This window comes from Prionailurus bengalensis, chromosome D4 (genome assembly GCF_016509475.1).
Source record: "Prionailurus bengalensis isolate Pbe53 chromosome D4, Fcat_Pben_1.1_paternal_pri, whole genome shotgun sequence".
Taxonomy (NCBI): Eukaryota; Metazoa; Chordata; class Mammalia; order Carnivora; family Felidae; genus Prionailurus; species Prionailurus bengalensis.
Window position 1 is genome coordinate 88,436,463 of NC_057359.1, and position 12,527 is coordinate 88,448,989.

Here is a 12,527-nt window from a genome sequence, read left to right on the forward strand (position 1 = left end):
CTTTTCTTCCTAGTCTCGCCTTTTCCCCTTGTGGGTTCCTCTGGCCCTTCCTCACCAGCTCCCTTCCCCCCGCTTCTCCATCATCCTGCATCATCTTGCATCATCCTGATCCCTCCGACTGCCTCTCCGCCTTCTGCGCCCAGCTCTTACCCCCAGTTTGAGGGTAACCGTGGTAATGAATTGCGCCTGTGACCGTTTATTCCCCGAGCTCTTCATCAGGTATTTTGCCTGGGGTGGATAGCACAGCAGGTGACGCCCAAGATGGGGTTGGAATTGTCCCCAAGCAAGCATCTGTAGTAAAGGGAAACCATCGAACTGGAATGCTCTTGTCATTGCCTGGTTCACACGCAGTTTCTTGTTTTTTCCACCAGGTGACAGCATGGGACCTCTTCAGCAGAGAGCGGTCCCATGAGCACTCCAGGGCCCTCCTTCTCGGGATGACAGACTGTTGAGAAAGCACCCATTTCTCATCAGCAAACATCACAAACCCTTTGAGGGGGACAGAGTAGGTTAGATGGGGGGGGGGGTGCCTTGATCCACGTTCTTTCCCCTAATCTGCAGTTGTGTATTTCATTCAGTACTTTGAGAAATGGTTACACCTGTAACAGTTCTGGAGTCAGGGTGGCCTCGTTCCCACGGGCAAGTCCCCCCTGCAGAGAACTCTCAGGAACAGCATCCCCCCACCCCTCCCTGGCACGCCGCCCAGGTGTGACTGCAGAGCAGGCCAGGTCAGAGCGGGGCAGAGGCTGGAGTGGGGACACGGGCCACCACCCGACCGCAGCTTCCCGGGTGCTCTGAGTGACCCCCCCCCCCCGTGCTCCTCAGTCTGCCCCTCTGAGATCTAGCCCGTCCCAGAGGCAGCTGGCAAAGTGAAGGCCACGGGCAGTAGCATTTTTGCTGGATGGAGGCTGAGGCTCCGGGTCCTGTTTATAGGCTCGTTAGGCCATTGACTCAACACGCGACCCTGACAGTGACTTGGGCGGAAGACTGTCCGAGTAAGTGCAGTTCGGGCTGACTTCGTCGGGGGAGCGCTGCGTGTGGGCCGGTGGGGTGGCTTTCAGAGTGCTTGTTTGGGTGGTGGTTCGTCTCTGGAGTCCTCCTGACTGAACCGGGGGAAGCGTTAAGGATGCAGTCGCCCGCTGGCCTTCAGCTGTGTCTTTGTCTCCTCTGTCACACGCTGGTGCTTCTCTCCACTCCCGTGTCATTTAGAGCCACTGCCGCGCTGTGCTCCCCGAGAGGAAGCTTAATTGAGTCACACGCAGACGCCCGAGCTCGGGTTCTACTGTGTTCTGCCTGCCAACATTGACTGGCTGTCAGTGCCCTTGAGCCTGGACCTGCTTCCTTCTTTCTCCAGTGTCCTTCCCTTAGGGGACTGGCCTGGGGGTAGACGTTGTTCACCAAATTAACAGTCTCTGCTGCTACTGCTCTTATCCGCACCCCCCCCCCCCACCCCAGGTTTCTAAGGAAGATTCAGAGGAAGTGTTCTGAGGCCTCTGGGCTTTTATGTGAGCTTCAGAAGCCTTTAAACAAATGGTGATGGGCTAGTTGTAGGGCTTGTAGAGGAACGGCTTCATCCTGAGCTGCTGCCGTGTTCGGGAAGTTGCTGTGGCCGTGGGAAGTGTTTTTCAGGGCAGCCGTCCTCAAGAGGGCCCTCGGGGTCCAAACAGTTTTCATCACCGGACACGGTCATCCTTTTCTGCTGTTGATGTTTGCACTTGATGGTACAGGAGGGACGGTGGGTGAGACAGCGGGTGCCTTAGCGTGACTCGAGGCGGTAGCACAGGACTGTGTCAGTGGCCGTGGCCCTCGGCATTGGTGCTGCTCGCAGGGGGTGGGAGAGGCTTGTTCCACTTAAGAGCGGCCTCGATGAAATAGTAAAAACGACTGGTGTTATTAAACCTCAACCCTTAGGAACGCCTTGGTGGTTCAGTTGGTTGAGCACCCAACTCTTGATTTTGGCTCAGGTCATGATCCCAGGGTCGTGGGGTCAAGACCCACAGTGGGCTCCACAGGAGTGTGGAGCCTGCTTAAGAAAGGTTCTCTCCCTGGGGCGCCTGGGTGGCTCAGTCGGTGAAGCGGCCGACTTCGGCTCAGGTCATGATCTCGCGGTCCGTGAGTTCGAGCCCCGCGTCGGGCTCTGTGCTGACAGCTCGGAGCCTGGAGCCTGCTTCGGATTCTGTGTCTCCCTCTCTCTCTGACCCTCCCCCGTTCGTGCCCCGTCTCTCTCTGTCTCAAAAATAAATAAACGTTTAAAAAAAAATTTTTTTTTAAATAGAAGCTACTACTTGTCAAGTTTTCATGTGGAATCAAAGACTATTCACAGTTGTCTGGAAAGGCCCCCATCTGCACAAGGCCGTATTTTCTTCACACACTTCAACCAAAACAGCTCCTGGACAGCACACTGACTGCAGAAGCAAATACCAGCGTCCAGCTGTGTTCCATTAAGCCAGACCCTAAAGAGATTTACAAAAACAGAACACGGTTCCACTCTCCTCGTAAATTGTTTTTGAGTGAGTTATTTTTTATTAAAAAGATATTTAATATGAACACGTAGTGGATTCCTTCTTTCACTTTTGCAGCGATTACGAAATACTTCCGAAATTTGTTTCATCTTCTAATTTGGTGAATAATGACAGATGTTACCAAAAACAAACAAACGTTCTTTGAGGTCCTCAATAATTTTCAAAAGCGTGAAGGAACCCTGAGGTCAAAAGTTTGAGAACCATGTGTTAGAGATGAGGCTTGTTGAATCTCTCGTCACGACAGTCACGACCGAAAAGTCTGCCTGGTTCTTTTTTCCTGTGCCTACAGAGTTTATTTCAGGCTTGGCCAGATTCTTCGTTCTGGGCCTCTCGTGCCAAAAAAAAAAAAAAAAGAAAAGAAAAGAAAAGAAAAAGTTTTGTTGGGTGTGTTCATGTAAACAGACCTAATGAAAAACCCATTGATGAGAAAGGAAGAAGAATTCCCCTCGCCTGTTTTTGTAAATAAAGTTTTATTGGAATGCCCCGTGCCCACTTGTGGAAGCATCGCCCGTGGCCGCTCCCTGCGCTTCAGTGGCAGGGTTGAGTGGTCGGGGCAGAGATCGTCTGGCCCACGAGGGTGCTCTCCAGCCCTCTGCAGGAAAAGGTGGCCATCTCCTGGCTGTTGTGGACATTGAAGAGACACCATTTTTAAAGATCCTGGGTGTAATATGATGACGTTGATACACTGACCGCTCACTCTTTACTGGGTGCTGTGAGAGCTATAGAGCTCGCAGAGGCCTAAGAAATTCCTGTTTTTAAGTATTTACCGAAGTCCGTCTTTGTGTCCCGAACGGTGTTCTTTGTTACTTGGGGCAGTAGCTTTTGCATCATTATCCAATGTGATCTTTTACCTCATTGCTCTGATGGGAATCTGTGCTTTTCTTTAACAAGATGGCTTTTAACATCAGTCACCCTCAGTTCACCAGCAGGGCTTTGGGTTAGACGTTTCGGCCTGGGCTGATGTTTACGAGCACTGTCTTCCCTGACTGCTTTGACCCGGTTCCTGGTTATAACTTCAGGTGTGTCCGATCTTTATTTACATTTTCCAAGCAGAAACCAAGGTGCCCTGCGGCCCACCGATGCTCCAGGCAGTGAGGATTACTATTAGGTTAGACCTGGGGACCCTAGGTCAGAAGCCCTAGGCTGAGGAGGGAGGTCGGGAGAAAGGGGAACTTCCCAGCTGCGCTGTGATCTCCCTTCCCCAGCATGCGGGGATGGCTCTAGGACCGGGTGCAGCCTGGGAAGGAAGGAGTTCCCCTGGAATTACACTGTGCTGTTGTCTGCACTGCTGTTGAGGATGGCATGGGGATTACCCCCTCCGGAGCACTCTTTCAAGATAATAAGAGAGGAGAGGCAGAAAAAATGAGACGCCCTTTATCTGGTCGCTCCGAAGTTTCATCCTTCCCTTTGTCCCTGGGTATGTAGCTAGAGCATAAGCTTGTAATCGTCTCCTGTCCCTGAAGCTGCAGCAAGAGTGTACCGTAAGCAAGTCTTCTGCTCCAGGAAGGCGCCTTGCTGGCGGGCGGAGAACGCTCTCTCTGGCTGGTGTGGTGCAGGGGCTTAGAGAGCTCATGCATCTCAGGAGTGAAATAAAATCAGATAAAAACAGAGAGGGAGGCAAGCCGTAAGAGACTCTTAACTGTAGAGAACAAACGGGGGGTTGCTGGAGGGAAGGTGCGTAGGGGGAGGGGCTAAATGGGTGATGGGGATTAAGGAGGCTACGTGTTGGGACGGATGAGCACTGGGTGGTATATGTAAGTGATGAGTCACTGAATTCTACTCCCGAAACCAAAAAGAGGAGGAGAGGGGGAGGGAGAGAGGGAGGGAAGCTTGTGCATCTCCTAGGGCACGAGGCAGGGTGGCATTCTGTCCTGCGCTCAGGGCCACCTTAGGTCATGTATGTGTGTGGCCAGCCATCTAATTGGCATGGTTTTCACGGGGCATTTGTGAGTGCGTCACAGGAGGCGGTGTGTGGTCGCCAGAAACTTGGTGAGATTTTTGTGCCTGTGTGCATTTACCCGGGCAGAGGGTTCATGGCCTTCAGCAAATTCTCAAAGCCGTCTGTGACCCTAGAAAGGCTAAAACCACACCTAAATAGACTATTATGAAGACATAGAGAGCAAAAGGATCTGATTAGACTGGCTTAATGCAATGATTTTTCATTTCTTTTAATCACCAGATTCCCTCTCTTCATTACTTTCCCCTCACAGATCACCCCAGATTCCTTTAATGTCATCAACATCACAGCTTCAGCTCAACATTTCAAAAGAATCAACCTTTGTCACCACCCCGAGTTAGTAGAGTCTACAACCAAAAGCAATGAGGCCTCTATATGCCCCGGCCTGAGAAACAGCCACATCGTGGACACATGCCATTTTTTAAAATGAGGCCTTTAAGACATTCGGCACCTTACTGTCTGGGGAGGCCCTTGGCCGCCCAGCAGGCTGGTTTGCGATCTCAGTTGGTGTGCCCTCCCTGCTTCTGGACGTGGTTCTCCTGCCTCGTGGCCTTGGCTTGCATTTGACCTCCGTGAGTCCTGAGACAGCAGTGGAAACCACCTCTTCCTGGCTGATGACTGCAGTATTTAGGGAGACCCGGGTCCCTTAGGGAGAAGGTGTTGTCTGCTGTTGACCAGGCTGTGGCATTAAGCAGTGGGGCGTCGGGCCTTCTTCCTCGCCCAGCTCATTGCCGGCCGCGAGTCTGTGCCGTGGGCAGCTGGGGACAGCCGGGGGCCGCGGTGTGCTCCTCGGCCGGGCCCAGCCTCAGCCGCGACGTCAGACTAGCGAGGCTCCCGGTATCGCGCAGGCTGCAGGCTGGCCGAGAGACGGGAGGGGAGTCAGATCAGCGCGGGTCCTCAGCACCCCACCCCCCGCCCCCACAGGGCCTCTGATGTGGTTCTAGAGCCCACGGGCAACAGCAGAGGCTCAGCAGATGGGACAGCAGAAATCTGAGAGTTGTTAGCCTTCCCCTAGAGCGCCGTGGTGGTCGGCCAGTCCGTTGGGCCGTTTCTGCTTCTTTCTTTTTGCTGTTGCCGTACAATAACGTTTGCTTCCAGTAGGACGCAGAGCCCTTAACCGTGCAGTCTGGTGAGCTTTGCCCACTCCTGGATCGCGGTTTTAAATGCATGCTGGAAGCCTGTCTTGTACCACTTTCTCACGTGACCCTCAACAGTTTGAAAATCAGGGTGTCCTTCTCTGCAGCGTTCTTGTCTTATCATGGCCGTCCCCATGCTTGCTCCCGATACCGTCTGAGACGGATTCGTGGGATCTCCTCTTAGGGGAGGCCACGGGGCGCCTGGGGAGCCGCCCTCTCCCCCAGACGGATGCCTTCAGACCAGTGTGGGCCCGGCTCAACGTGCAGCCTGGCTTTCGGGCCTGGGAGTGACCACGAAGATGGGGGCCGCTGCCGTGCCCTCCCCTGCAGAGGGACTTGAGCTCGGAGCTGAGGCAGACTGTGGAAATGCTGAGCTCGAGGGTGAGTCAGAGCGACGCCGACGCCATCCAGGCTTCGCCATCATCCTTATTTCTTTAATTTTTACGTTCGACTCAGAATTCCCCCCCCCCCCCCCACCGAAGCACGCCAGGGAGGAAGCAGGAGAAAAGGGCGGGGGGGCAGGCGGGGATGGTTTTAAGCCTCACGGCTCTCCTTATACCCAGGGAAGGGTCGTTTGGGAAATTTCTCACCCTTTGAGAGACTGTCATGGGCCTTCGCGTCTGTGTGTCTCAGAAATCCTCCGGCATTAACTTCTCGAGATGGACTGCTGCGGTTCCTGGGCATTGCCGGGCGTTTTGAGCCGTGGGCTGCCGGGGGATCCCAAAGCTGTGAGTTGCCTTTCTCTCGGTGCAGAGCGTGGGCACGGAGAGCGCGGTCTCTCGAGAAAAGTAGGCTGGGCTGGGAGTCCTGGCCCCTTCACCTACGAGCTGGGTGACCTCGGTAACTTGCTGGACTTCTCCAGGCCCCGAGGCTTTTCCTCTGTGAGGCAGCGGTAACGGCGGCTCTTCCTTCGTGGAGGCCGTCGTGAGGTTTGCACCAGGCGAAGCGTGAGAGGTGCCTGGTGTGTCTGTGATTCCCTCTCGGTCGATGGTGACGACCAGTGTTACGGTTCCACGACCCCCCGGGGGAGTCCCCTGGGAAGGAAGGGGACCGTCTGTCTCCTTGCCGGCCCCTTAGTTCCTCTTGGGTGTACAGAGGCAAGGCGAGAGTCTAGGGAAGGGACAGCACCTCCTCGAGCCGGGCACATTTGCTCTCGTTCCTGGTCACAGAGGTGGCTGCCTTGGTGAGCGTTTCAGACAGCTGGGTGCTTCCTGTCTCCTGGCACCTGTTCCAGTCTCATCAGTAGAAAGTAGTTGCCGGAATCGGGTCCCTGGTCCTCCGTCCCCCGGAGGTCCTTCGGAGTCCTTCCGGCCAAGCCCTGTTCCGTAGTAGGGGCGGCCGGGCCTGGGCACCGGGAGAAGCCCTCAGGGTGATTCCGATGCTCGCCCCGGCGAGAACCCCTGCCACGAAGACCTCCTCCTGCCCGTGAGCAGACCGGGGCCCGGGAACGGAGGGACGGGCCACGGAGGTGCAGGGGCCGGAACGCGGGGCCCTGGACTCCCGTCCGAGGCTTTTTTTCCTCCCGCCGGGCTCGCTCTCTGACCGTCTCTGCCGTTTGTCGCGGTGGGGCCGGAAATGGCCAGCCCGGGCTTGAGGAGCCCCAACTCCCGGGGAGCCCGGCCTGCTGCGGCCGCTGAGCGGTAGGCTCGGCAGCCTGCTCCGCTCCAGGGGACAGCTCGTTTGGAGCAGAGCAGGAGGCGGCTTGGGAGTCGGGGCTGTGACCTGTGCCTCTCTGCCCGTTGCGCAACTGCTGGTGAGGTTTCGCCGTCCGGGGCCGGCCCCTCCCCGCTCGGTCCACTTGTACCCACCGGGGCCCGGGCTCCTGGCAGCCGCCGCAACCCCGCCGATGGCCCGCTTGGTATCGGGTCGGTACTCCGTCCTCCTAATCCCGGGACCTCAGACATTGACTGAGGAGTGCTTACCGGCTGCTCTTTGCTTTCCAACGGCTGCCTCGTCAGTTTTGCCGACAACCCTAGGAGTAGGTGTGGTTATCCCCGTTTTAGAGACGAGGAAACTGAGGCCCGGCAGCTCTTTTCAGCCCCCGGGTCCTGCCCCCGTGCTGTGATAAAGCCACCTTTTTGCGCCAAAAGGGAAAAAACAAAAAAAAAGGCAGAAAGAAATGGAGGCCCAGAGAGGCTAGGAGGCTCACCTGAGGTCACACAGCCAGGACGCAGCACAGTTGGGATTTGAACCCAGACGTTCAGAGCTGCACCGCCCTCGCTTCTGTCTCCCTGCCTTCGCCGCCTCGGCTGTGACTAGAGCACCCACGGGGGGGCCGGCAGACTTGTCACCAAATGTCTCCCGTGTGACTGGAAGTGGTGTCCCTCCCGACCGGTGGGTTTTGCAAACAGCCTCGAGCTTCGCTTTCTGTGGCTGCATTCCCTATCGCCGCTTGTCCCCAGGTCTGTTTGTCCGTCCTAGCACGCGTCCTGCTGTGGGACAGTGCCTGGGCGCGGGCTCATCTCTGAAGCACCTCGTGGCCTGCCTCGGCCCAGGGTGTCTTAGGCGGCAGGGGGGACGTTAGAGCGGCGTCTTCCGCACCCTTCTCACACGAGGGTCCTCGCCCTGCAGCGTCCTCCCCCCTGTGCTGCCTCTCACCCGACCCCAGACTCTTCACCCTGCTGGGAGCGAGGGGTCGTCAGACTTCCCTTGTCCCTCCCAGGCGGGATCTGCCTCCCCCCTCTCAGGGAGACCTCCACCAACTCGAGGGTTTGGGCCTCAGTTGGGCTCTCTTTCTTGGTTCTTAACATCCTTTCTCCAGAGAAGTTGTTCTCGAATGTGGATGTGACCGAGGCAGCCGCTGCTCCAGACCCTTCAGGGGCTCCCCGAGGCCCTCACCACCGCCAGGGAGGACAGCCGGTGGTGTCTGTTTTCGGCTCTCCCCACGGCCCCCAGCCCCCAGCCTCTCCACGGTGCGGCCCGCTTCCTCCTCCCCGCGTGGTGCTCTCCCCCCTGCGCCGTCGTATCTGTTCTTCCCGAGCACTCTGCCCGCTGGCTTCTCCGCTCTTGCTCCCTCCCGAGCCCCGCTCAGGCCTCTGCTGCGACACCAGCTCCTGTGGGAACCCTCTCTCTCGCCCTCGTGCCCCTGGTCTAAGTTGGGCGCCCTTCCTTGGGCGGGGCCTCCACAGCCACGGCCTGTCATGGCCCCTTGGAATCTAGGACTCAAATCTTGATGCTTCTGTCCATCTGGCCGACGGTTCTTGCCGAAGCGAGGGCAGGAGTTTCATTTGTAGGATTTCTTTCAGCCAAGGAAATTCGCAAGACACTTCGCAAGCGTTCTTACTTACTTAAGTGGTCTCCTTGTTAATACTGTCCTTTCTCAGTGATTCCCAAGGAGAATCGAGCGTTCGTATTCCAGAACTAGTTGGCTGGTTTGGGAGGGCGGCCATCCCCTTGCCCACGTGAAAAAGAAATACAGAAGCAATCCTCGTTCACACAGACGTGCGAGGCTTTAAATTCGTGGTGGTTTAGCCTTCTGACACTTCTCAGTCCTAACGCTTGGTCCTCAGCGAAGCTCTGCCAGCCTCCAGCCGGGCAGGGGCACCTGCTTGCGTCACAGGCTCGCATCACTCTCGCTGCCCTCGACGCGCCTCGCATCGAGTGTGGAGCTCCTCTGTGCTGCGAGAGGCTCGGGGCCTCTCTTTCCCTGAGGGACAGCAGCCGCCCTGGGGACAAAGGCCACAGCCGCCCCGACTTGGCCTGGCCCAGAGACAGAGTGAATGGCAGAGTGGGTAAGATTTGATTTTGAAAACAAGACTGCCAGAGAGGTTGCTAGATAAGAAAGCCTTTGCCGATCGGCCTGCTTTAACGTAGCTTCTTTAAAGGTTGCGTGCGTACGTGAGTCCGTTCCAGCTCGAGACGTGGATGTCATGGCCGCTCAAATCTAACGTGGGGTTAGATTTTCTGTAAAGATTTTCTGATGCTCCCGTGAGGGAGGCATTCGGTTCCTCCCAGGAGGTTCTCGCAGATACTGTTCGTTGGTAATCGTGTTGAAGGTTAGGATTCCAGGGATTTCTGTTGGAACCCTAAGCTTGACTGCCCCCCACTAATCATGAGCCAGAGGAGGGGGGAGGGGAAGGGGAGCCTCCTCCGCCCACGGTGCCATTGTTAAACGGAACCAGTAATTGAATGCTATTAAGCCAAATTAATTTGCCTCCTGCAGGAAGGTCTATGATGAATGAAAGGCTTGCTAATCAGGGAGGGAGCCAGGCTACCCTCTGTGGTCATCAATATTTCATGGCCGTGGGCGGTGGCAGGAAGTTAGCTGTCCTGGCTCCCTGACCTTGAGTGATCCAAAGGTAGGACACAGCCAGCAGGGTTGTATTTAAAGGGCTTGTTACAAGTGAAATTTGCAAGATGCACCCGTGGGTTCATGGAATTTATACCCTCAGCTAGTGGGAGGTGCGGGGACTCATCCGAGACAGTCCCCGGTCCCTAGTGGGGAGTGCAGCCGTGTCGACCACGGTGGCAGAGCTGAAATGTTTAGCAACGGCTTTGGGGTCGGGGGGGTAGGGGCCGATCTGTAGTGTCTGTCTGCCGATTTCTGTGGTGTCAGCACACCCCCAGCATGGCGAGTTCAAAGCTGCTGAACCCAGACTGGGGAGACGTACACCAGCAGACTGCCGGAGCTGGGGACCCCAGCCTGCTGCTCCCACAACTCCCTGATCCTCCCTGGGGACCGGGGAGCGGGGGGGCGGGGGGGGGGGAGCCTCCCAAGCTGTCGCGGGTCCAGAAATGTAGATGTGCCCCCGGCAGCACTCACCTGCATTGGATTCGGCCTCTTGACAGAGGGCGCTTAAATGTCACTTGCTTTTAAAAATGAGAAAAGAAATTAACGTGCCTTTCATTTTGTTCTTTCTTCTCCCTAGCTGCTATTAACTTAGCAAAGCTGAAACTTTTCAGACACTATTACGTCTTGGTGAGTAAAAAAAAAAAAAAAAATCCTAAATCTGTAAATAAGCCCAGGTCAAGGAGTAGAGCAAACAGACTTCCCAAGAATTGGCAAAAGCCCAAGAAGTCTACCTGGAGCCGTGTGGGTTTCATTTTATCCGACCGAACTGTGTCTTTTGCGAAGAGAAATTGAACAGCTGAGTCACGTCTTTTTAAATGTTAGTTTTAGGGGCGCCTGGGTGGCTCAAGTCGGTTGGGCGACTGATTTCGGCTCAGGTCATGATCTCGCAGTTTGTGAGTTCGAGCCCCGCATCGGGCTCTGTGCTGACAGCTCAGGGACTGGAGCCTGCTGCGGATTCTGTCTCCCCCTCTCTCTAACCCTCCCCTGCTCACGCTCTGTGTCTCTCTGTCTCTCAATAATAAATAAACATAAAAAAAAAAAATTAAAAAAAAAATAAATGTTAGTTTTAAATTTGGCTTTAAATACTCAGAGAAGTAACACATGCTTGATGGTTTCCTACAATGCAGGGACTATAGAGACAGAGCAAAAGCCCTTTCTGACCCTGACCTTCTCTCCCTCCCCTCCCGTCCCCCTAGGTCATGACTGGTCCCAGTTTGGTGGTCATTTCTCTAGCTGCTCTTCAGGCATATGCCATACACGGCCGTCCTTTGGCTTGCTCGTTTTATCCGTTTACAAAAACGAGATCACGCCTAAAATCTGGACGTGAGGAGTCCCTATGAGCGGACGCCAGAGGCGGGAGTTGCTGTAACTTCTTAGGATAATAATTTCTTGGAGTACATGAGGCGTCAGCTCGCCCGGTGTTCGCTTCCTGACTCGTAAAAGAAAGTTTCTGAGTCGTCTTCCATCTGTGGTTGGACCTTTCCTTCCCGGCAAGCGCAGCCACCCCGGGCGAGGTCCCAGTGGCCATCTCGGTGAATCCTGGACTCACTCTCCGTCACTAGAGTACTTAGTGTTACTTAGTGTCGTTGGTACTTCCTCTCCGCGTGGGCCTCAGGCGCTCACAGCGTCCGCTCAGGAGGCTAAAGCAGTGTTGCCATTACTCCTCAAAACGTTCCTCAGAGCCTGGGAATAAAAAAAAAATACTGACCTTCGGGGATGGAGATCAATGGGGTGTGTGTGTAGAAAAGGCGAGGAAAGGGTGACTGGGGAGTTCAGAGCAGCCACACCAAATGTTTTGTCCCCCCGGCGTTGGGTGGGCACCTGGCGATGAGAAGCCGTCTCTGCCCACGTGTTTTTTTGGTTTTGGTTTTTTTTTAATGTTCATTGATTTATTGTGAGAGCGAGTGAGCGGAGGAGGGGCCCAGAGAGGGGGAGACAGAGGATCCCAAGCAGGCTTTCTGCTGCCAGGGCAGAGCCCGATACCAGACTCCGTCTCACGAGCCGTGAGATCGTGACCCGAGCCGAAATCAAGAGTCGGACACTTAACCGACCGAGCCACCCAGGCGCCCCTCTGCCACGTTTATTCATTAGCATCACATGGTTGTGTTCAGGTAATTCTGTCTCTCCTCTGTGGTTGCTTTGTGGAAGCCGGTTGCTAGAAGAAGTGCCGTGATTTCTCTGTTGATTTGATTGCTTATTTCTTTTTTCTCCTTCTAGATCGTTTGTTACATCTACTTCACCAGGATCATCGCATTTCTCCTCAAACTCGCCGTTCCGTTCCAGTGGAAGTGGCTGTACCAGGTGTGCTGCTCGTGGGGGACAGTGCTAGAGACTTTCTGGCTGCGGATGAAGTCTCGGGGTTTCACTTAAGGTCGCTCCAAAGTTCCCAGACAGCGGCCACTTTGCTCTCTTCTGATCCACGATTCAGATTCTCTGTTTGTCCAGGAAAGCTGCCAGAATACGTGAAAAAAATCTGAAAGTCATTGCATTGTCGATTTTACTTTGCAATTTTACAAGACTTCGAAGAGAAAAGCCTCAGGCAGAGAGCATGAGATTTGCCCTGTAGAATTAAAAGCCAACGAGTCGTGGTCTGTCCTTCAGTTACGGGGCTTAGAACGGCT

The 12,527-nt window shown here is 55.2% G+C and overlaps 1 protein-coding gene across 2 annotated transcripts in view; it reads left to right on the plus strand.

Annotated features, from left to right (window-relative positions):
* Positions 1–12,527, plus strand: part of GPR107 (G protein-coupled receptor 107) — a 70,795-nt gene that overhangs the window by 46,146 nt on the left and 12,122 nt on the right. Inside the window, exons 15-16 of one of the 2 annotated variants that reach the window (XM_043566462.1) lie at positions 10,484–10,533; positions 12,124–12,207. In XM_043566462.1, the coding sequence (XP_043422397.1) occupies positions 10,484–10,533; positions 12,124–12,207 (134 nt within the window). Of the gene's footprint in view, positions 1–371; positions 2,548–10,483; positions 10,534–12,123; positions 12,208–12,527 lie in introns of those variants that run through there. The other variant, XM_043566463.1, reaches the window with a different exon arrangement.